Below are 26,169 nucleotides of genomic sequence, written 5' to 3' on the forward strand. Positions count from 1 at the left end.
TATTTTCTCATCTGTAAAATAGATAGAAAATACTGCACAATAAGGACTGTTGTGGAAATTAGTAATAATTGCCATGAAACACCACACACTCAGTCATACTCAACAAATAGCAGCTACAATCATTCCACAATAGCCAGCAAACATTGCTGAAGGTCAAAGCTTGACCTTCGAATGGAACAGATAACAAGTAACATAACAATTCAAAATAGTTTTTGTATTTGAACTGTCTAAGCTAGGTCAAGGGCGGCCATGTTATGTCTGTGATGCCCTGGTATGGAAAATTCTCAAAAGAGCGAGACAGCTTATTATAGAGGCTTCGGTTTTGCAAGGGCTTGGAGAAGGTCACTTAAATTGCTTAGTAGCCATAACATGCAAAACATTAGAATGGAATCTTCAATGACAGTGAGAGTGAGTGTACCAAGGCAAATTCCAGGATTATGTCAGCAATGAGTCTTTTTGCTGTTCATTTTTGGGGTTGGCACATGTAACCACAATCGGATGAGCAACTTACATGTTACTCACGTGTGTATCTCTCATATACCCATATATGTATCACCGCTTTAACATAAATAACTGTACTTGGTATCTTTAAATTCTTAGATTGACTGAAGCAAGAATATATAGATTATTTCAGATACTCTTGAAAAGAGACAATTATTAAAAAGTTTTTCCCACTGCATAGCAGAATGAGAGGAAAACGCAATTTCCCTTGGAATATTTTTTGCCATGTTTGGATGCCTGGCGTTTTGATAATGAGCACCCACAGTGAATCTGAACTTCTCCAAGTGAAAAGCAAATCATCTTTTTGTTGAATGTCAAATGCAAAATTACACTTTGTACACAGCATTTTATCTGCCCCACCCTCAATTTTTTGGGCATAATTAAGGGCCAGGCTAACATAACACAATTCATGGTGATGATTACATTTATTGAACATTTTGCAAGTCATAAATGTGCAATTAATCTCATTTCCTTTTTGTGCACACTTATATCATTTCTCCATTTTACAATGTAGAAATCGAGATTCAGAAAAGCTGACTGACAGGTCCAAGGCCAAATTATTAGTAAATAACAGGGCTAGTACCAAAAGCCAGATCTCCTAATTTTAAGTGCAACAAAATTTGTTCTCTCTATGCTGTCTTCGTCGACTTATTCACAAGTTCATGGTTCATTCAGCAAACATTTATTGAATGCATCCTATATGGCAAGCCCTGTGATAGGTACTAGAAATACAAATTACAACTGGACTTCATCACCAAGCAACTCGCAGTTTGGAAATGATAACGGCTCAGCATGGTAAGTGTGTGGGAGCGTCTAGGGGAGGGAGCAATGGCAGGCGCAGGGGGGTTGTGGTCCAGAAAGGAGCTCCAAAGGAAATGAGGAGATGATACCTTTGGGGCAGTGGAGAAGAGGCCTTGGGCAATTGCTTCCAGTGGCAAGCAGCCTCCTGCATTCATTCCAGCATGCCCAAACAATGGTACCATTATCTGAATGCCAAGACCTGGAAAAGATGGGAAAGCACAGGCCTGAGGTGAAGATGAGCGGGAGTTACAGGGTGAAGATGGGGAAAAGCATTCCAAGGAGAAGGAATAGCCATATGAAAGCCAATGTCATCCATTACACGACTCCTCTGGGAATCTTTTTCTGGCGAGGCTGAAATGAATGAGATGTGTGAAGGGGCAATTGGGAAATAAACCAAGAGAGATCAGCAGAGACCAGGAATTGAGGGGATTTTGGTTTGGGGTGCCAAGAGGGAAAATGTGAACTCTATCCAGAAATATACGGGGAATTCTTAAATGATACTTAACAGTGATTTGATCAGGTTTGGATTTTAGAAAGATGTCTCTTGCCTTCATGGGAGAAGAGATTGAAGGAACCAGGCAGGAGGATCATGGCAGAAACCTAAGAGAGAAGTGAAGAGCTCTGAGATTAAGGAAGTGGCAGGGAAGACAAGCTTTGAGCAGTATTACGAGGGAAGACTTATTGAATGACGAGGTGGGGGTTGGGAGCAGGAGGCAAGGTCCGTAACGTCTCTCAGATTTCTGCCTTGGATGACTGGGTGGATGGCAATGGCGTTCTCTTGAGTTAGGGAAGAAAGGAAGAGTGAGTTTCACTTTGGAGAAGGCAGCCCACGAAGAGTTCAAGTTTGACATGTGGAGAGTAGGAAGGCTTGGAGGACCTTCAAGTGTGGATACTGACGTACATTTAGAGATGTACAGTTAGAGATGTACGATGCTGTCCTCAACACAAAAGAAAAACTGTGTTGCCAATTACTTAGTAACATATTCAGAAATATTTTGATATTTTCTCCTCGAAGCATTCACTTTAATGTGGAAAGTCATCAGCATACAGGAAAAAGAGGTATACATATAAGTACATAAATAAGAAAGGGTCTTAAACAAACTTAATTACAGAATCATATTTTAGCACAGAGATCTAAATATTTTTCCTTATGCTCGGCTAATATTATTCAACATGTGATTTAAAAAAAATGTGTAAAATACCAAAGTCTTGAAAAATGAATTACTTAAAAATCTTTATTAGTCACATACCCTTAATACACACCCTCAGAAGGAAATGCATAACCGAAGGGTGAAGGGGAAAGAAACAGTTTCCTTAAGTGAAAGAACGGAAAGAACGGAGGACGTACCTGGCTGCTAGCCAGTCAGAGAGGACTGGAAAGCGAGCAGTTTCAAGGCAAATCTCTACAAATCCATCTTTTACCAAAGTTCTCACGTAAAGTCCACCTTTTGACATGAAATATTTAATGGGGACTTTATTTGAACCACGAACTGCCCTTAAAAATTTTAATATTGGATTCCATACGAGGCTAAAAGAAGGTGGTTTTAGGTGATTGCAAAGAAACAACTATTTTAAAAAAAAAAAAAACAAGAGGAAAAGGACTTGTGGAAAGCATAAAGCAGTTAATGAGAATTTCTATTGAAAACCGAAAGTTAACGACAACACAGTTTCTTTCCGATTGAGAACAGATGCTTCTTAAAGAACGGATAAATCAATAAAGTTCGTTTTCTACTGGCATTTGGGACCACAATTTTAATCTGTTGAAATGGCATGAAGACAAAAAACAAAATACAAATAAACAAAAAAGGTTTTCTTTTAGAAAGAAGCTCCATCTAATTGGCTTCCACCCTCGAAGTTTACAGTCGGCTCCCTGACGGGGGAATAACTCCCTCAGGAAGGTGGCTTTTCGCTGGGTGCGTGCATGATGTTCATTTGCCTTGTATCTAAAAATTAGAACATAACAGGCTTCTAATCATCACTTGTTAATGTGAAACAAAAAGAATTCTTTTTTCCATTGAAAGCAGATTGTAGTGAAAAAGCGGCATTCTCCAAGGTCATATGCTGTTGGCAAAGCTCAAAAAAACCTTGTAGTCCAAATTGCTTATGTTCAGTTGTGTTTACTTAGACTTAACTTGACGAAGTCTGCCTCTGATTATACTGAGCAGTCATCTGCCCACAGATAAATAGATATTACACAAACTTTTGGAGAAAATGACATTCGGCCTCCATAATTTTGGAATAATTTACTCTGTACCCCCAACTTAAAACACCAAAATGATCCACAGTATGTTTTGGGGATTGAAACATAAATATTTCATTTAACAAAGAGAGCAGCTTCCATGACCTTTATGGATTTTAGGTGATTTACTAACAAAGTACGATAGTACTCTGGAAGGTGTGGAGTAGCTCAGCAACAGGCAGTTTCAGGCAACATTTATTTCGGTCTTTTCAATAACCATCAAGATTTCAAGGAATTTCTGTAAACAAACTGTCACTTAAAGAAAATAACTTTCCATCAATTTTTGCAACAAGTCTCCAAAACAGAACATGCATTATAAAAATAAGAGTTTGCTAAATTATTTCCAGAGACTACATCTTGGAGTAATGTTTACACTATCGGTAGAAAGCAAAAGCTCAATGTTTTACCACTATATCTTACACTAAAGGCAGAATTTGGCTTTGGGAGTAATGTAAACCATTTCCATGGCACAGAGTCTGTTCCTGATTACCCAAGAACTGATTCTGGTCCATCATATTTACTTTCTTGCTGTTATATTTACATAACAAAAGCTACACATACTTTCCTCTCCGAACTAAGATCGTTTCAAAAGTGTAAGTACTTATATTCCTCAGCAATCAATCAATAACCAATCAATCAACAGGTCTTTACCTCACTTTGCTAACAGCTGGTAAAACAGTAGTAAACAAGAGGAACATGGTCTCTGTCCTCTGGAGTTTATCTCTGAGAATGATGATAAACTGAACACATGCTCTCAATTTCTTTTGCTCATTTTAATTTATACAATTATGAAGAGTTTTCCCTCATTGAAAGTAACATATTTCCCTCCCTGATTCCTGTCTTATTATTGAATTAACTTAGGGATGCAGCCCTTTGTTTGGAATGCTGGTGTGTTAAGACAGCTGTGACTGTCTTGCTGGGCCAGCTCCCTCTAGCAGTTCGGGCTATGCCTGTAAAGGGGCTCGTTTTTGACCGATTCATTTAATGCCTTCTATTCTGACTTTTATTCTAATCTGCTAAATTTGCTTTGATAAGAGCTCTGCAAAGTGAACTAATGTAAACAATTGTACTGCTACTGGTACTTACATTTATTAAGCAAGTGCTTCCAAAAGCCTTTCCCTCGAAAGAAATTTTAATCTATCGGTGTACGTTATGGCCCATTCTTTCCACTGTTTTTTCTCATTATGCTTTTACTTTGAGATTCACAAAAGATAATTATATATATAATTATATATATACATGCACACACACATTATATATATATAAAGAAGGAATATGTTTTCCAGTATGCATGCCTTTAAGGTTAGCAAACAAATCCATAACATCTGCTGGAGACTAGAATGGCCTCCTCACACCCGTCTCCTCGAGAGAAGGCATTAGCTTTTAATGCAAAACTGCATCCACACTGTAGAAAGGGCAGATTCCTCAGATTCGATGTGTAATGAGAGAACTGAATCCAGGAAAATGAGTTTCAACCATTTCTCCTGAAGCCCAGCCACATGACAAAGCTAGCGGCATCTCCAGGGCCACTGACGTAAGAGCAGCCCAGGCGAAGAAGGCTGCTGCTGCTCAAAAATAACTTTCACAGCTTAATACTGAGGTCCTATGACAACTGTGTACAAGAGGAAGGTAAGCGGTGTTAGTAAGCAGAGGGAACATACAAATGACCACACATTTTACTTTTCAAGCATGGAGGGAAGGAGCAGCTGATAGATCAAATTTCAAGTAATGAAAATCCTTTAAGAAGCAGAGCCACTTGACAAAGGAAAAGTCAATTTGTAAATTGTATCAGATTGGACCAAGACATAACTCTGCATGGAAACTAGTACGGAAGCTCAGTTTTAAAAAGGAATACAAAAATCCTACATGCGCAAATGTCATTACATTCAGTCAAGGCTTTTAGGCAGCGTCTAAAAAAGTGAGACCAGCCATCAGTTTCTCTAGACATGCAGTTCATTCTCTAACACACAGAATTTAACACAAAAGAAAATGTTAGTTAAGGATCACTGACCAGAATTTGTTTACAGAAGAGCCCCAGTTGGATCAAACTTACGTGGCCCTCTCAAATGTTAACCAAAGTAGGGGGGAAAAAAAAAAGAAAGAATGAAAAAGTTTCAAAACCAAAAATCTTGAAATTTTTCCTATATTTTCTGGTTTCGTTTTTTCCCAGAACCAAAACACCACAAAATAACACCACCTCAGTGCACTCACTTCCAGCTTAGTCAGGAAGTTCCGAGGTCTATAAACATTTTTTGATTCATTTTTTTTTTTTTACAAGAAGGTGACCAACATTTTCTTAGCATTCCAAAAAGCTGCAGGTTTGGAATACATTTCAGTTAAATGTCAGTAAAGGAATTTGCTCATCGTTCAAAAAGCACTTTTTCTTTCCAACCTTGGAATACATGTAGAAACTGTATTGTGAATGGAATTACAAAACAACTCGGAGCCACAAAGGGAAATCCATTTTCCAGTTCCTGAAAGAGTTCTGTAGGAAAGCATTTTGTACAAGAAGAAACAGAAATAACATAGAACATTCATATAGCACAGCTCATCAGATGCTTTCACAATCATTATCAACAGCTCTGTGAGGTAGGTATTTTTCTTTCCCTCATTTTACAGATACAAAAATAAATCAAGAAAGTTAGATGGTTTATCTAACATTTCTCAGTGGTAGAGGAAAAAAATCTGAACACATATCTTCAAAGTCTGAAACCATAATCTGAAGGCATTGATTGAAACCCACAAGCCATTGTCATAGGTAATGGGAAAATACCAGTATTGCCTCAAAGATCCAAAACAAAATAAAAATGCACACAATCATCACTATTATTTAACACTGTACTGGAGGTATCATTCAATGCAATAAGCTAGAGAAAGAAAACCATGGCAAAAATTTCAGAAAGGTGGTAAAACCATCGCTATTTGCAAATAATACAATTGTATTACTAGAAAACACAAGAAAGTCAACTGAAAAACTAACAAAAATGATCAGCAAACTTATGGTTGTAGAGTACAATATTAATATGGAAATTAATGGCTTTCTCATATGAGAAAAAACAGCCAGTTAGAAATATTGGATGGAAGAAAGGACTCTACTTAAAATAACAAAACTACAGAAAGATAAAATGCCTGGGCATAAATTTTACAAGAAATGTAGAAGACCTATTTTGAACATTTAAAAAACTACTAATGGCCACAGAGACACAAACAGAAATACCAAGTTTTTGAATAAGATGAATCTACTTCCTAAAAAATATCAATTTTCTATAACTAATTCCTAAATGTAACAATCCCAATACATAAATGTACATACATAAATGTAACACAATTCCAATAAAATAATAAAAGGTTTTTTTAGTAGATAAATTGATCTTAAAGTTAATAAGGAAAAATAAACAAGCAATAATAGCTAGAGAACTCTGAAAAAAGAAGAATAAGTACAGCCAGATATTAAACATATCCTAAAGCCTTAATAAAATAGTGTGGGACTAGAACATGAGGAGAAAGAAAAATAAATAGAGGAGAATAGAAAGAGAAGATAGATTCAATTCAAAATGTGGTATTTCCAATCAGGGAGAGAGGAGGAATACCAATTGATCAATAACTGGTCAGTGGCTAAAATAAAGAGGTGAATCGAGTGCCTTTTACCTTGCGTGACTTTTTTTTACAAAGGCAGAAAGGACTTAAAGAGACCGGTCTAATCATGAGAAGCTGGTTAGAGAAGACACAAAATGTGTCCGAAGTTGCTCCATTGACTCAACTTTCTGATACTGCATCCTCCCAGCCTTCCTCCGATTGATCAGAGTGAGCTAAGGCGTCAAGGACCACAGAAGGTACCCAGTGCTGGAGGAAAGCATGGACAGGGCCTGATTTTCAGTTTGAAGATTTCTACCTCTTCGACGCAACTTCATAATTGCAGTGGGTGTAACGACATTTCTGGCCTATCCCAAACGCCACACCTCTGCCAGTTTCTCAACATTTGTGTTTACCTGTGGTACTCTAAAATTACATTATAGGGCTGAATAGGGAGTTTCCTTCAGAAATGTGATAAATTCTGTCCCAATCATATCACCGCTTTCAAGTAAGATTAAAATCTTCTTTGTACTGCCCATCACAAGTAAGAGCAAAACCATGCATGCTCTAATACCCTAGAAACAGAGGTAAATCTCGAGCAGCAGTGCTTCGAAATCACAGACCATCACCGAGAAGGGAAGTTCCATCACTGGGAAAAATAATGCATCTCTTAAAGCAACATAAGTTTCAAATTTAAATCAAATGGAAGAAATTATCTAAAAGACCTCTTTCCAAAAATCACTGTTCACTTTTTTTTAATACCATTTTGTGCCATTTTCTATTCCTCGATCATGCTCTTCACTTTTCCTAATAATACATGTATCATTTCCTCTATAAAGAACATAATCATGAACCAAAGCGGTTTTTGTTGGACTGATTTTTATCCCCCAGTCCATCAATATCACCCTCTGTTTCTAGACTGCTATGTGAATGGAATGGGGTCCTGAGCCCAGAGATCACTTCCGTGCCAGCTGTCCTGACCTGGATGGGACCCCGCGGTGATCATCCAAGTGCTCTGTGCCTAATTGCCAACTCTGCTCCAAAGAAGAACCCCAAGAAAGTTTTAAACTAAGTCCTTTAAGGATCAGAAACCCCAGAAGCTATCTCCAAATGGGGTTCCGAACCTGGCAAGGACAATGGTTGGGTTTTAGGAATTTCTTGAAACCCCTAAAATGATCGATTGAAGAAAATAAATTGCTATTGAACATCGTAAATGCCTTATAAGGAAGGTGCATGTTAAGAACTACAAGGCCCCTTTGGTTTGCTTAGCATCCGGGTGGATGGGTTTCAGCATGAAAAGTAGGCCTGGGACAGAGTTCGGGAGCTGAATCTGGGGAGATCTGGACTACATTATACTTTGTGAAAAGAGCTTGGAGATTTTGAGGCAACGGGGGAGCTAGGGGATGAGTAGAGAAGGAGGGAGATGTGTGGAGCCAGGGAGATGTCGTGAGGCTGGGAGCCACCTGAGGCAGAGCAGGCAGGGAAGAGTCCCATGTGTGGTAGTTATAGGATACTTACAAACAAGGAAACACAGTATTCCGTATGAAGTTAGAAGAACTGCGAGATTCTAGCCTTCTTTTCGTTTGCTCCAAATTGTCCAGACAGTCTGCTACTTGTACACTCTTTCTAAAAATGGGGGGATCTTTTGGCATTTGAGGAAAGGGGTCAAATTCATATCTGAATCAACGCGATGCAGAACAGGAACCACATGTGTAGGATGATGAAAAGAACCATGAACTGAATGCACTTTGGAAAGCAAGTACACGGTGTTGTATGCTTTGAAGACAGAACCCTCAGGCATCAGCAGAAATCTTCAGAAAGATCCAATCTTCCACAGTACGAATAAAGTGCCCAGGAGAACCCTATTTAGATCTTGTTGACCTCGGAAAGGAATATACCTGCCAAAAAGAACTCCTTGTGGTCAACTGGGCCCATATTCATAACCAGAGTCTAGCAGCAGGTGTTTACAAGGCGCCCCTCACACACACTGCATTTCAAGGAAAAGCCAGACCAAACTGCCAAGCCTCCTGCACTGCATAGGTGCCACCTGAGCTGAACCTTACAAAGGAGTTCCTGGAATCCTGTTTCGACCAATGAGCTGAAACTTGTTCCGTCCAATAAGAGCTGTGCAGCTATAGTCTTCTTTACATCTTTACTGATCAGTCAGAGTGGCTCCCTGACAATCTACCAGGAACCACAATTCAGACCAATCGAAACAATGTTATTTGGACCAATCAGACTGTGCAAATTCGGATCTTTTATTTGCATAAAAATGGACCAATTAGAGACCAGGGCAGGCATTATCTCTACATTAGCATGCCTCTCTTTTGTTTCTATGGAACGTACTTTCGTTTTTTACCAGAGGCTGCATATCCCTGGTTCACTTGAATAAAGTTTCTCCTTTTACCATACCTGGATTGGGGCTTCTTGCTAGCATTGGATTGGTGGCAGCCACTTTTTGTTGACAATCTAAAGGATCAGAGATACTCCTGTTGTTATATGGGTTCCACAGAAGTGTGGTGTTGAGAGGAGTGGATGCACATTTCTCTAGAGAATGATCCAAAGCTTTTCATCCACTTTTCAAAGCAGTCCCTGTACAAAAGGAAGAGCAGCTCTAAATAAGTTAGGAGTCACTGTTTTGGAGACTTCTACTCAATAAATGAGTTTTTATTTAGAGTACACTCAACCAAGATGGAAAACACAATAAAATCCAGTGGAAAGAAGCTAAATGAGGAGCTAAGAGACTCAACTTCTTTCTGGCTCTTCTGTGAAGGAGCTGGATCACTCCCTCCCAATCACAAGAAAGTAGGAATAATTATCCTTATTTTTACCTCGCAGAGTTGTAATGAGGACCAAATAAAATAACAGATGTTCATGTACTTTCTACAGTATATAGAGCAACACAATATATTATTAGACTAATCTGGCATGATATTTGCTAAGCTAATACTAGAATAGTAAGTACAAAAATGACCTTAGTAAAAATATTTTTACAATTCAATCATGGATATTATCCCCCTTCCTTGCCACAATAAACAATGGCATTCTGCTTTAAAGGATATTTTTATCAGCCATCCAGTTTTTGGAATTTCACTGTGTTCTAGTCTCCCTTTACAATGTCTGTTCTGTGTCTCTTCCTGCCTACTGCCTTGCTCCTCTGTAGGCCAGCACATCAAATTTGTGCGAAGGCAGAAGAGGCTTTTTTAACGCATGGCAACGGGCATGACATTTGATCTCGCCCAGGGATTAAGTCATTCATGAGCAGAACCCAAAGGGAGGAACAGCTCCAAAAAAACAACCAGCCTTGCTGGTACTACAACATCCAGAAACTCAGTCACTTCTGCTACAGTTATAATTTGCAGTTTGTCTGGCACTGAGAAATCTAACTGCAGTCTCTGTGGTTTAAAGAAAATGTATCTACAGCAGCTTGGAGCCATGTTTTAAAACGTTCCATGTTATTTTAGTTCAAGGACAAGCTTTTAAAATTAAAAAGAAAACTTTGGCTTTAATTATTGATTAAAAGTGATAGGCATTTTTTCTTTTAAAGAAATGTTATTGAGTCTCACTTTTGGAGAAAGCATGTGAATTTTTTTTTAAAAAATTAATTCTCCTAAAGTAACAATCTTTATTATCATGGGAAGGTCAAAAACTGAGAGCATATACTCACACATAAAGACAACATTTTTTGTGGTTTTAAAACTTGATAGTCACAGTTCATCCATTCATTATATTTTTCAGTGATTTCAGTTACACTGTATGACCAGGATGCAATATTTTAATAGGCATTACTGTTGACACAATGACAGACCTAAAAAAAAGGCGCTTGATATTGTCGTTTAACTTTAAATTTAAGAAAAACCCAATATCTTAGAATCTAAACATGAAACACAGAAATTGAGTTTTATTGTTCACACAACAAAAGGATTCACTGAAGGATTATTTAAAAATATCAAGTGTCCGCACTGTCCTTCAAATATGATTCAATGTGAATCTAAAGTTTCCTAAATGTACCTATTCTGAAATTCAAGGCACAATTTTATCTTCTGTGGCTTTACAAAGAGTGACTTGAAGTAGAAGCCTTACGTCAAATGCACCACAGGGACAAGCGAAAGCAAAAGCCCTGGGCTCCAAGCAAGTGCCACCTCCTCTCCTGCCTTCAGCATTCTGGGGCCACTCAGGAAGCTACAGGAAGAAATCTGACTGCAGTCCTGTTTGCTTTCTCCTGCAAAAGGTCTGCTGCTCCTTCCAAAAGTACAGCTTCCCCCTGAGGAAGGGCCCCACCATTCTTGTTCTGTGCAATTGCTTTATCTACCGTCATCATAATTTTGGACTCTATAGCTCTCGGGTGAATTGCTTCAGGCAGATGCTTGTCTCCTTCTAGCCACTGTTATGTCTCCGGATTCCCTTTCTCTCTACAGATATTCTCCATGCTCCCTCCTGGCAGTCTAAGGCCAGAATGTCATTGCCCATCCTACAGAGAAGGCTCCATCCTAATGGCATCATCTCCAGCCTCGAATGCCCACACTGGGACTACAAAAGACATGATCTGCAGTACGACGGAAGAGGCAAGGAAATAAATTCTAGACTGAAGGCTGTCATCAAAGACAAAGGAGGCACGTGGCGGATCCTAATCTCCAGGAACGGGGAAAGAGGATGGCCGGAGGAGGCCAGAAGGCGCTCTTCAAATTCTCACGCACATTCTATCACTTAGAGATTTATCAGTTCTGCTTTCAAAATACCCTGTGGGAAATGGGGATAATAATGGTACTGACTTTATGGGGTTATTATGAGGAGTAAGAAAATGCAAGACGAGTGCTTAGCAGAGTACCTGGCACTTGATAAGTGCTCGGTAATAACAGACTACCAGCTGTCATTATTGTCGTTATTACATCCCGTATTAAGTGTTTTGCCCATGCTGTTTTTACAGCCTCACAGGTATCAGCTGTCCTGAGACAAAGGCCTGCAGCTTTTGATTGAGACATTGATAACCTTAACTTTGGAGCATTGAAGGGGCAGATAGAGTATGTACTAGGATGGGCTGGGACTGAGCATAGTTGAAGGACATAAGCACCTTGGAAGGTAGTTGAAAAGGAACCAGCATGTAGAAGAAGACTGAGAAAAGGAGATGGAAGCATCTCTCAAAGGTAAACTACCAACTTTGTAACTCCCAGGTTTGAGAAATAGTAAAAGATAGGGGTCAAGAGCAAGGTTTTAGAGTCAAACAGATCTAAGTTCGAATCCTGGCTCTGCAACATCACAGATTATGTGGGCAAATTCTACTATTGAAGTCTGCTCTCTCATCCTCAAAATAAGGATAGTAGTACATGCACCATAGAGTTGTCGTGAATTAAATGAAATAACACAGGTAGGTAAAGCACAATGCCAGGCACATAGTAAGTGCTCAGTAAATGGCAGCTGTCGTTACTACGTGTAGTTAACATCCCTCATGTCACTGGGACCCTTCTAGACATTCCTTAGAAACACACCGCCTGATGCTGGCCTACACGTTAAGATGCCTGCCTTATATTATGAGATAAAATATATGTATCCTTAAGGAAAGCAAGCTAACCCAGATGTATAAAGAGAATACATATGCATATGGGTTTTTTGGGTTCCTATGTAAATAATTACATAAATTTCAACAAACATATTTAGATAAGTTTTGATTACTCACTTTATAGATTATCCATACCAAAAGCCTTTAAAACAGTATTGTTTTTTACACTTTATAACTAAAAGATTGCACTAATGATGATGTTTATCGTCTAAATATTTGAGGTTGAACAGGCAAAACCTTATCTAAAAATCAATTATGCCCCCAAGACTTCTCTTCCTAGTGCCACATCTGCGAATATGTTATGCTGCATGTTAAAAGTGACTTGCAGATGTAATCAGGATTTCCAGTTGACCTTAAAATAGGAAGATTACTTGAGATTATCTGGATGGGCTCAATGTAATTATATGAACTCTTAAATGCAAACCTTTCTCCTGGCTGGTGGTACCAGGGGGAACACAGAGAGACTCAAGTGTGAGAAAGACTCCATGTGATGTTGCTGGCTTAAAAATGCAGGGGACCAGCGAGAAAGAGCAGCCTCCAAAAGCTGAGAGGCAAGGAAATAGGGACCTCAGTCTACAAGCACAAGGAAATGAATTATGCCAAAGCCTAAATAAGCTTGTGAATGGGTTCTTTTCTGGTGCCACTGAGTAAGAGCACAGCGTGACAGGCACCTTGATGTCAGTCTAGTAAGACACTGAGCAGAGAATTCAGTCATGCCATGCCAGCCTTCTGACCTGAGATAATAAATGCCATTGTTTTAAGTTGCTAAGTTTGTGGTAATTTGTTATGCACCAATAGAAAACCGATACACAGGCAGGAAAACTGTTTTTTGATTTATAACCACAGTCATCAGCGGCGTATGCAGCAATCACTGGCTAAGAATTAGGTCTGGATATCTGCTACTTACCTGTCTGTCCAATGGCAAGAACAACTTGTGATAATACGAAAAGCTCTTGACCTTGTCAGAATGATCCTAGTGATTCAAAAGGCGTACCAAAGCATCAGCTCCATAATCCAGGGAAAGACCCACCCAGTATAACAGGTACTGTCTAATACAATGACAATAAAGTCACTGTTAGCAAAGGGCTGTGGAAATATTAGATGCTCCAATAAAAGAGGGTGCTACTCTAGGAAAATATTGGGAACAGAGGCCCATTTTAATTCATTACTGTATAAACAGCACAGTCTCCACATGTCGACAGCTGGACAATCAAGCATATTCCTGCAGGAAGAAAGAAAACTCATAGAAAAGTATTTTTGTGGTCAGCCCACCACTTCCAGAGACACAGAAATACAGCAAAATATTCAGTCAGCTCAGCTACAAGGAAGAATCTGGACAGCGGAGTTCTGAACAAAGACAACGCACTTCATTGTTTAAAAAGGAAAAGAAAAGGAAGGGAAGGAAGGAAAGGAAGGATGGAAGGAAGGAAGGAAGGAAGGAAGGAAGAAGGAAGGAAGAAGGAAGGAAGGAGGAGGAAGGGAAGAGAGAGAGGGAAGAGGAGGAGGGAGGGAGGAAGGAAGGAAGGAAGGAAGGAAGGAAGTTTGGTTAGAAGAAAGCCAAGACATTGCGACATTTTTGAAATAAGTTTAATATGCAAATTTTCATATGTACTTTATTAATATGATGTTTTGAAACAAGATAGCTCTTTCTTTCTCATGGTATCATTTTATTTTGATGTATAACTTCAATTAAGTACATCTGTAACACTAGCTAAAATTATTAAAGTAATCCAAGTCAGAAAGGGTAAAAAAAAATGAAGCATATGATTATTTAATACTCCATTAATTGATCATTTTGCTTGAAGGAAATGCTGGCAAAAAGAAATGGAATTCTTAGCTCCTTGTTTAACTTAAAAACTCCCAACACTACTCACTCAAACTAAAAATTTAAGTTTTCCACTGGAAGGAAGAAAAGAAATGTGAATTCTAGCATGCCCTGCCACATGCTTAACTACACAGTAAAACAGTATTCATTTGGATTCTAATCACACTTCAAAAATATAGTATTTATTAGGTATGTGACTGCCAAATGCCACTATATTATAATGTTATAATTACAGGCATTTAAAAATTTTAATTATATTCAGTTTTTTATCTCAAGCACTGTTGCTTAGAAAATCTTACCCATCATAACGTGTCATGTTTATGCACATGAAACCTATCAGGAATTTTCCAAGAGCTCCCACATTCCATTCTGTATATAATTACTCTATATTTATTATTCTGATATTCAGAATCTGTGCATAGTTCTGAATGTGTGCAAATTCCCATGAAAAACTATCAAAAAAAAGGAAACATCTTTTATGATAAAATCATTTACTAAAAGTCTGTGTTACAGACTTCCCTTTAGGATGGTGCACTGAATACGCTTTATTTACTTCTCTCAAAATCCATTAAAATTACAGAATAAAAAATTTAAAAGCAAGTAAATGCCTAGCAATACCCAAAAACATTAAAGGGTACCATGGCCAAATCAGAAAAGTTGAGAAATTCATAAAAGATGAAATGCATATGGCATCAAGTTGGTGGAGAAATCCAAACAGAACCACAACTCAGAACAGGAAGAGTGTGAGCTGCTTCTTCCAACAGGGCATAGAAAATATTCCAAGTCAGCAGTTCATAGACAATAAGTGGGCCATGAAGAGACTCATAAAGGTTACAGTTAAGGGACATTAGAAAGGCTAGGTCAAGTCTTTCCTCCTGAGTTTATAGATCGCCTATGGGTCATCTGACTCCAAGACACAGCAGCTACAAATGTTCTTTAAACGGGTTAGGTCACTTGTCTACAGAGGGCTCCTAGTAAAGGCTGTGTGGCCACTAAGAGGTGCAGAGTAGGGACTTAGGAGTCATGGATGCTATGAAAAAAGGAGCAATAAGAAAAAAAGATGCTCAGAGAAAATAAAAAGAAGATAAAACTAAAATGGAAAGGGAAAAGTTGAAGACTAAACTAGTAATCTGGAAAGACAAAATTAAAGAAGGTGTTCATAACATAGAGGGAAAAAATAGAAAATGTGAGAGAAACAGTAGAAACCAAGAAACCTCAGGCCAAGATCATTTCACAGGGGAATTCTTTCAAATCCTCATGATACCAGGAAGGGCTAATCTGTACTTTATTTAAACTTGTCCAGTAGAAAAAGATGAATAGTTTCCAGGTAATTCCATGAGACTAGCATAACTCTAATATAAAAGTTGTGCAAGGAGAACATTTGAATAAATATGTAGATAAGTTCCACTTGAGAATTCTGATATAAAATTACTAAAGTAAAATATTAATAAATTCAATACAGAAACATTAAAAGAATAATATATCATGATGGAATAGGATTTTTCCCAATAATTCAAGGACACTTTAAGACTAGTAAATCTACTCTGTATAAATAGATTAAAAGAGGACAACTAGATGATGGTCTTAAAAATTGTGGAAAAAGCATGTGATAAAGGCAGCAGCCTATTTAGTTATCTGTGTGTTTGGGGGTAGGGAGAATCTCTTACTAAATAACCTAGGAATGGAAGGAGAATCTCGTAACTTAATAAAGTGATTATACCTGAGACCTTCAGCAAATGTTATACTTAAAGGTAAAACATAAGAAAAATTCCTTTTAATGTCTGCCATCACTTCTATTACTCATTACTGTTTGGAAAACCTGGTCAGTGTAGCATAATAAATAGAGGGAAAGAAGAAGTGAAGGTGGGGGGAGAAGGATAAACTGGCTATCAATTTGGGGAAAAAATAGAAATCAATACATAAAGCCGTTATTGTTTGTAGGTTATAGGCTTGTGTGTACTTTGACAATCCAACTGGATATAATAAAAATAAACAAAACCCAACAGATTTCCTACATATCAGTGATAACTATTAGAAAATGTAACAGATAAGAAGTCATCCACAACAGAAACAATAAGTTAACAAAATAAAATATCTAGTAATTAACTCAATGAGAAATATGTAAACCCTATGTAAAGAAAACTATAAAAATTTATTATGTCATGAAAGATGATCAAGATAAATGGAGAACTATACCATGTTCCAAAGTGGGAAGTCTTGATAAAATAAGAATTAAAAATATTCACCAAATTAATATATACATTCAATGCAATCAGAAATTAATTTCCAACAGAATTTTTAAAATAGAACTTGTCAAACTTATTCCAAAGTTCAACTGGAAAATTCAAGAGCCTTGATGAGAATATTTTCAAAAAAGTGAAAGTAGACATACTCTGCCATGTGTCAAAATGCACAGTAAAGCTACAGACATGAAAACAGTGTGCTATTGATATAGGAATATAAATATTCTGATGGAATACATTAGTCTAGAAGTAGACACACATATAAAGGAAATTAATATGTAATAAAGGTAGCATTTCGTATTAGTAAGGAAAGGTGGAAGTACTCAGTAAATTGTGTTGGGACAACTGGCTATCAATTTTGGGGAAAAAATAGAAATCAAATCATTACCTCTACAATTTACAAAAAAAATTTTAGGTAGATTATGTGTATACATATGTTCAATTGAAATAATAAAAGTACTAGAAGAAGATGTAAAAGCAAACTTTTATAATCTTGAGATAGGTCTTCCTAAAAATCACACAAGACATAAAGAATACATAGACAGATTTAACCATGTGTCTTCCCCCTTCTTGGCTTCCTAAACCAGGATCCTTTGTCTGCCACCAGGGGGGCTTACTGTTGCCATCTCCCCAATGGTCCTTTACCAGTCCTGTCCTATTACTCAGAGCCCAAGCTCTGTTTCTAATAGAGGTAATACAGTATGCATTTAACTATGACTTTCTGTAAACTGTGGGCTTCCTTCCATCTCTACGCATTTCACAGAATTTCAGATGATCAGAGGTAAGAAGGTCTTTATAGATTATCTTGTCACAAGCCCTCATTTTACAGCTAAAAGGACCAAGGCCCTGGCTACATACCCAATGGCTAGCAGTTCTGGCTGAATCCAGAGCTCTTGATTTCTAGGCAATGCTCTCTGCTCTTTCCACACTATAACCTCCTATGGCCTAATCTGAAAATGGATCATTTCAGGTCAGACAAGGAGGCTGAATGGAGAGAAAATGAGGGGCCAGCAAAGTCATTTTCCAAACCACAGATGAAGCAGCAGAAATTTAAAATAAAGGTAATTAAATTATAGTCAAATGTAGATTAAATTCATATTGCTTCAACCAAGCCGCTACCCAGACCTTTATGCTCTCATTTAGTTAGAGTACCTTCCAGACAGGCTGAGGTCAAACAGAACATAGATCATTTGCCTTTATGCTTCTTCTCTGAGCTTCCTATTAGCACTTCACTGAGTGTGTGTGTGAGGGGGTGGGGATTAGGAACGGTATTTGGGGTTGGTAATATGTCATGAAATCATAAAGTTGAGCTTTTTTATATTTTCCAAATGAAAGGAAAGTTATTGTAACTATAAACTAAATTTTACTGCTTCAATCATAGTAACCATGAAATAGTCCTCAAACACCTTTCAAGATAGTTGAGAATTACTATTCCAGATGATTTATGTTTATCCTTTTTAAAGTATACTTTAAGAAAAAAATTTTTAAATCTTCTGAAAGAAAAAGTACACAGGTTAGATAAACTGGAGGCCCCATGGGTTATGAGTAAATCTGAAGTGGTGCCATGTTTCTGAAAAGGTCTAAAGTAAAGGAACCCAGGAGACACAATAAAAGCTAAAACAAGACCAATTGCACTACTGACAGGTTGTGAAAAAACTCCTTGATCCAGCTGGAAAGGTTTAGCAGCTCCGAAGAGAATCAAAGGAGAAAAAAAAAAAATACAGCAGGAATAAATGCAACCAAGACAACAATAAAAGAAAATGCAAAACAACAATAGCATTCAATCTGAGTTGCAAACAAGTGAAGGCTCTGTGGCTCCTCAGGCAGCCACAAGATAGCAACCCTCTAGCTTTGCGCAGGGCAAAGACATCACAGCAAAGGCACTTGGCACCCAGCGACTTCTGGCCAGGGATTTTACGTTTAGAAATGTAAGACCCAGTAACATTTAAGGAATTCTCGCTCTTGCCAGATGGCCATCCTCTTGCCCTGAAGCCATGTGACAAACGATCCTGAATACCACTTTGCCTTTTCTGCATCTGTTGTCTAAATCAGTGTAGAAACTGGAAGGAGAGACTCTGAATTTTGGCCCTTAGCAAAAGGGTACGTTTTAGTGTCATAATGACAATCTTGGCAGAACAGGGCATTCTTACTTGAAATGTCTCTGCCATACTGAGGGCTTTGTCCGCCATAACCCGAGTCTGGCTCCAGTGAAGGGACTATCAGTTCTAAATTTTAAATATACCGGCAACGATGTGAAAACTTAAAGAGCAAACTGTTTCTTGGAAATCACGCTTTCAGCGCTTTAAAAGCTTTCATTTGCATTTGCATTTTTTTAAATTTTAATTTTATATTAACAAAATATTCCTCTCTAAATTACTATTTTAAAAAAATTATTTTCTTTATTTAAATAAAGCCTGATCGAAGGCAAAATTGCCTTTGTGTATTATATATATATTCACTGTGTAATATGTATTACATATAAATATACGTATAAAGGAAACACGTTCTTTCTGTCAAAGATATCCATCTTGGTCACTGTATCAAAGAAGCTCCAAGCACTGAAGTCAGTGGGCGAGAGGCTGTTTTTAACCCAATCTGCAGCCCAGTGATTGTAGAAGATGCAGCAACATGCACTTGAGAGCATCCTAACCTTAACCACAGTGTCATCCATCACTAAGGTGCTACCCAAACCTGTGAGATAGTGAAGTCTAAACTTCAATTTAGTTTGTTCTTGGTACATTTAGTGAAGTGCCTCCCCCGAGGAAACGCTGAATGCGAATTTGACACCGAAACACACCATTGCATCTTGCACCGTCATGTCCTACTGGGCATGAAAAATGGTTCATGACTGGCTTTTCTGACTGAGAAGACTCAAAATCGTTAGAAGCGATGAGCGATGCTGTTGCTTAAAGCCGAGAGCAATCTTCTCAGCACCACCTTCCAGGTGGGTTGTTATCATCAGTCACATTTTTTCTGAGCACTTTCAGGTAATGGCTCAGTGTCTTCGATGTGTGCACAAAGAGGGAAGGTATCATTGGTCATTTTCAAAGCTACTTCGTTTACCCGACTATGTTCAGTTTCTATTACTTACGGCTACTACGCAACTCGACACACACGCATGCGCATGTGTGCACACGCAAACACACACACGCACACACGCACACACGCACATGCACTCGCACACACCCCAGCAGTATCAACTGTTTGAGATCTTCTGCAAACCATTCCTATTTCCCTTAGTAACCAAGGATGACCCCTAGCTACTGTATGACGACTGTAACCTGCAATCTATCAACATATGTGAAGACCTTTACACTGCAGGCGTTCAAAGAGACATTTTAAAAAATGTACACATGCTTAGCCTCAATTCTCAAAAGTTCGACACTAATGATTTAAATATTTTTTCAGTAAAAGTCAGTTAAGTACCTGAAATTCTCAAAAGCAATTATACTTACTGTACTGGGGACCAGGGTCACATCTCCAAGCTAATCAAGCAACTGATCCCCATAAAACCAACAATTTTGATGCCTAGGGAGAAGCCTAAAATGATTTCCTCATCTACAAATTGAGGGACTGAAGTAGAGGACTCTTTAAAAATTCACTGCTGGATTTATAAAATCTTTGACTCTTCCCCTTTTTAGTACAATGAAAATGAGAGAAATTGGGTAACGAAATGGTCAAAGCAGAAAGAGAGAAAAGAGTCATTATACAGCTGCTATTTAAATGTCATTCTTTGTGTAAACTGAAAACCAAGAAAAACTTCAAATTTTGTGAAAGCAATTGAACAAAGTAAACTAAACTATTATTTTTTGCTTCCTCAAAACTTATACTTATAAATGGTATAATTTCTAATAGGAAACAGAACACAAACTTCCCAAACTGAAAAGTACCAAAATTGTGAACTGGAAGAAAACACATATTTATCTTGAGTAAAACCTCTGTGACATCAACAAGACAAATTTTGACATAGAAACATACCTGTTTAATTTTAGAGACAAAGTAGGGAGGCAGAAAGAAAAACTAACTGCAACGAACCAAAAAAGAAAGAAAGAAAAGAAACCACTTCCGTATTCATTAAATAGAATGTCTTGTTATTTTCAAAGACAGTAAAACCTTTCTGACATCCTTTTTAGTACCAGACTGGAGTGGTGTCAACAGATCTTATTTGGTCTTGTCAGTGTGTAAAGAGTTTACAAACCTAACTAAATTTAGAATTAGTGGGAGTTATGTACTTATATCCCTTATACATAGGAGAAAGGGGGGGAAAAAGGCCCTTTTATGCCAACTTTGAGTTTGGCTTGAATTTTTATGACTTATTTAGAAGCCCTGGGGAATGAAAAAGTCTCTGAATGGAAATACTGACACAGTCTTAAACATAGTGACATGAACAAGCACTTCTATGAGATTGCACCAGGATGTGACTGACCACTGCAGCAAGTTTGAAACGCACAGAGTATCAGAAAATCAGTTACAACTGATTGAATGCCAGTAGAAAGTAATGCCAAAACACAGAAAATTCTCCTGCAGAATCAAAATTTCATGTTCATAAACTCATTTTTTACTGGAAAATATGTAAAACGTATGGGATCTTTACTCTCACATATGGAGGAGAGAGAAAATGTAAAATGCCTGCATAGACTTTCTCCAATTCTATCATATGATTAAAAATAGTCCTTCTTAAAAAGTCAAAACTGTCACATCAACCCTGAGAGTGAATGTGGCAGAAGAGTTTAAATCAATGGGTCTAAATCTGTGCTTTGTTCCTTTTAAGTCTCACCTACAAGGCAACGCTCTAGATAGAGACAAAAAGTATCACTACTTAAGTCAAGTCAAAATCATTAAAGCTCCATGTATTTTTATTTGTCTTTCTGCTATACTTCTTATTCTTTGGTGGATTTTCTTTAAACTAGCTAACCTTTTCTATTTCTCACTCTTGCATTTTCTTGAAAGGCACTCTTTTACTTAAAAATCTGTTTAGTTTCAGTTAATTCTAAGTTTTTATTTTGAATCTCTTAGACATCTCATAATTTTAAGCTTCTTTTTGCTTACTTTTTTCCTCCGGTTTTAACTTTTTTGTATTTGCCTTTTCTTTTTGACCCATTAAAAGTTATATAGCCCTATTTTCTTTCTTTTATCATGTTCACAGACACAGATCAACATATACATATGTACAACAAAATGCCTTTTATGACTTAAGAGACAGACAGAATAAATCATTAAAACACTAACTCATTCATTTAAGAAAGTTATGTAGCAAATATGTGAAAGACACTGTAGTAAGTGCTAGGAGAACTATAAAAATGAGTAAAACATTATTTCAGAGCCTGAAAGAGATTTTAATACATACAAGGCAGTGAGAATCAGCACACGAGAAGAGAGAATACAGCTGCATTTCAGAAAACAGTTTGTCTTACATTCGCACAAATATGAAATCAGTGTTATACCATTCTTAGGTACCACACGAAGGAAATACAACCTAAAATAACAAAATATGTCAGGATCAAACACGGTCCTAAAAAACGTGTACATTTTCTAAACTGCGCTGCTGAATACTTTCGATTTGTTTGTAAATCATGTCGTTGAACGGAGTTGTAAGTTTCAGCATCTACATTTAGGTTTTTCACGTGATCGCGAGTAACAAACAAAGTGAATGAAAAGCTAACCCCTGAAGGAGCCAGCAAACTGTACATGCCAATATTTGTTCCTTTTTTCTATTTTTGTCTGCCATTAACCTTTCCGTTTTTAACAGTAGGTGGAACACTTATAAATTTCACTTAAAGTTTACAAGTGAATTCATGAGAACATTTAATTTCAAAAATCAAGCTAATTTGAATTTCAGAAATAATCCATGTGAATGTGTTTTCCCATCATCATCACTGATAAATATTTAAGAATTTCTGGTGTTTATAATAATGCTTAAGTTTTTATAATTCTATAGTAAATGCCATGCCTACTCAAAGGTCAGCATTTCTATAAATCTCATTTATAAGATTATTCCTTTGAAATAACTGATTAGAAAAGATCCTTTTTAAAAATGTCATCAGAAAGACATCATTCTGTATTCAAAGGAGTGAGGGCCAAGTTTAGGATTGTGGCTAATCCTAACATTACTGATTTGAAGGGTGGAAGAGCATATAAAAAGCAATAAAATGAGGGAGAAGAGAGAGGATGTTGATACACAGCCCACATGCTGTGTTTAATATTATAAGTTTAAGAGAGCAGAAATCCTACATTTTAAAAATTGGAACTTAAATTTCTATCTGGAAATTTCACTTAAGTAGAATACCTCATTCCCAGATGGTGTTTGAAAGGTGAGGTATTTTTGTAGTAAAGATACAAGACAAGAAATTGGATAACCTTTCAACTACCCTTTAAATGTCACTAACTGGGCTGCTGATAGAGGGTTTTATGATTCTCTGCTGGAGTACATCAACAGTCATTTGCATGCCAGGAAAAGAATGTCGGGAACAATCCAAAATGGCAAAGCTTAATTCTTTCGCTAAAAACAAGGAAGTGACAAGAATAAAAAGGGAAATAAAAGGGTCCAAAGTAGACTTACTAGTCTACAAAACCCCAAAGAAAAACCTAGCATATGCAGTTAACCCTTGAACAATGCCCAGGTTCGAAGCGTTGACGCCCATGCAGTCGAAAATCTACATATGACTTTTGACTCACCAAATTTTAACTACTAATATTCAACTGTTACCAACAACATAAACAGTCGATTAACACATATTTTGTACATTATACGTATTATATACTGTATTCTTACAATAAAGTAAGCTAGAGAAAAGAAACTCATTAAGAAAATCAGAAAGAAGAGAAAATATATTTACAGTACTTATGAAAAAAATCCACATGTAAGTGGACTAGCGCAGTTCATACCCGTGTTGTTCAAGAGTCAACTGTACACAGAAACACCAGCTATCTTTAGCAGCTGGCTCTTGAGGAAGTCTTCTATTGACGGCCATGTGGCTTTCAAGCTACCCCAAAAACAAAATCTAAAACTGATGAAACATAAATTGAAGTGATTACTCGCTGTTCAAAAAGATCTGCCAAGGCATCTCTTTAAATTTTTCTTCTGCTTCACTTGACTAGTTTCTTTGATGAGCAGCCTAGCACAAAACCCAGGATTCCACTAATCCTAGAACAGGGCCTGTGGGGAGTGGCTCTTAATAAACATTTTTATATGTGGAAAGAATGTACGAAAGAGCATCTCATATATGAATGGATTGTGTCCCAGAAAAGTACTTGATAAATCAGTTGTTTAGAACTGAGAGTGCAAATCTCCAAAGAAACTATGCAATAAATTAAGATTAAATGCCAAGCTAATTCAATGGTTCATTGACCTCACGAGCATACCAGGGTTTTCCTACTGGTGACAGCAGCTTAAATTCTAAAGTACACGAGTGTACAGGAAGAGGGAGCAAAAAGAACATCTCTTCCCTTACGGGTCATCATTAGCCAAGAAAAAATGTTCGGCAATGGCATTTAGCCTTTGTTATCCTCCCCAAATTTCTATTTCCAAGTTCCTCTTTCTTCAGAAACCAAAATGCCTCCTTCTCTCATTTTGCTTCACCTGTGGCAGGTGAGTTCAAATGCACTCTACCTCCCAGTCTTCTATGTACTAAATAAATGACTTCTTTTTCCTCTCAATCAAAATCTCCATTTCTTCAGGTATATTCACCTCAGTCAAGGGGAGAGGTAGCTATTCTGATTAATTCACACTAACAGAGAAAAGAGTCCCCCCCGCCCATCTTCCTATGTTTTTGCAACATCATTTGTGTATTATTAAGGTGGATTTTAGGCAGTATAACAAGATGATGTTTAAACATTCGGTCTTGTGAGAGCAGGTTATTTATGAATTATATGCCGGCAGAGCTGTGGTGCTCAGAATGTACTAGCCATTTAAAAGTGGATCATTTGTGAGCTGCAAAAAGAGAGAACAGAATAGGCACTTGTCCTCAAGTCTAGCAAAAGAAGAGGGGAAAATTTCCTAATTTCCTGATTTCCTCCATCAGTACATTTCTTAGCAACCTCTCCTCTCTCTTTCAGTAAAAAAAAAAAAAGGAAATTTAATAGATTTGGTTTTGAGGACAAACTCTAATTCAAGTTAGGAAAGGCTCCATTGAGGACTCACTCCGTAAAGTGGCACAGATGGACGATGACTCCTTGGTGGATGGTCCCATCTGGAGTCTATGAGGACTGATCCATCAGGAATGGAGGTGGATATGATGGCGAGAGTCCTTATCCTGATAACTTAGAGCAGACCCATCTAGGGGCTAGAGGTCTGCAGGTCAGTTTGTGATGGGGAATTCACTCCATTAAATATCTGAAAATTGTCATCTGTTAACCTAACATGATGAAAACGGATTGTAATTTTAATTTAGATGACTTAATTCAACAGATGACACGGAGGCGCTAAATTTTCTTGAGTATTATTTAATTGTATTTAGAAGCAATGACCTTTATAATTCTGATCAGTTCTAATATTATAATTGTTACCATCGGAAACGTTTAATCAACATTATTGAGAGCCTACTATGCCCCTGAAAAAAGAACATTTTTTTCCCCCGCATGATGCGGGAGACTGTGGATTATAGAGAAATATTTAATGTTCACATAAAAATCAATAAAAACATGTTTGTATATATTTTGATAGTATCTAGTAATATCTTCAATTACAATTACTTTTTTATAATATACCAGGCATCTCCCTCCTAGAACTTAACACAAATAAGTGAAATGAAATTCAGTGATATATTATCCTTCCATACACCAATTCTCTCATTTGGCTTTTTGATTCCATATATTTAAAAAATGCATCATGAGATAGCAACTCTTCTACAAAAATGAATGAAAAATTGATACATTTCTTAGCACAGATAAACTGATAAATTGTATTTAAAGGTGATCGATTCTTGAAAAAGAATTTAAAAGTTGAAATCTTTGTACTACTATAGACTTGGGAAGGGAAGCGGTATTTAAGAGCAGACTTAGAAGATTTCTATTTAGGTGAGGAAAGGAAGTTATAACCAGAAGGAATTGAAGGAATCCAAAGTAAGTCTGTATGCCAGAGAAAACCATAGCAGTTGCTCAGAAAGTATTTATTGAAATCCCCTGTTCTACTATTTATGCATGAGCGGTAACCCAGCTACAATTGCAGCAATGTTGTCACTCAGTTCTCATAGAAGACAGCCATTTATTGTTTTGGTCTGAAATTTAGCAGACCAGTCTTACTCCACCAGTCTGTCTTAATTCTCCATCCACAAAACCCAAAAAATGTATTCTGTTCTTTTAAAGTTTATAAACATGCATGAAAAACCAGAAGTTTATGTGTCTAGGCTGCTTTCTCATTGCTTGCATAACTAAAAAATAGGTTTCATTTAAAAATAGAACTTGGCAAATGAGTAGTCCATTGGAATGCTTT

At 37.3% G+C, this 26,169-nt stretch overlaps 1 protein-coding gene across 12 annotated transcripts in view; it reads right to left on the reverse strand.

The window, feature by feature from the left end:
- The window catches only part of MKX (mohawk homeobox), a 57,998-nt gene that overhangs the window by 16,367 nt on the left and 15,462 nt on the right, over positions 1-26,169 (reverse strand). For 3 of the 12 annotated variants that reach the window (XM_039839679.1, XM_039839677.1, XM_039839678.1), the window contains exon 6: positions 1,209-1,501. The exons of 7 other annotated variants lie outside the window; for them this stretch is intronic. In XM_039839679.1, coding sequence (XP_039695613.1) covers positions 1,224-1,501 — 278 coding nt within the window. In that variant the 3' untranslated portion in view covers positions 1,209-1,223. Of the gene's footprint in view, positions 1-1,208; positions 1,502-9,526; positions 9,707-23,624; positions 23,747-26,169 lie in introns of those variants that run through there. 2 more of the 12 variants (XR_005647956.1, XM_039839689.1) reach the window with 2 other exon arrangements.

The sequence above is a fragment of the Pteropus medius genome, unplaced genomic scaffold, assembly GCF_902729225.1.
Source record: "Pteropus medius unplaced genomic scaffold, Ma_sr-lr_union100, whole genome shotgun sequence".
In the NCBI taxonomy this organism is placed as follows: Eukaryota; Metazoa; Chordata; class Mammalia; order Chiroptera; family Pteropodidae; genus Pteropus; species Pteropus medius.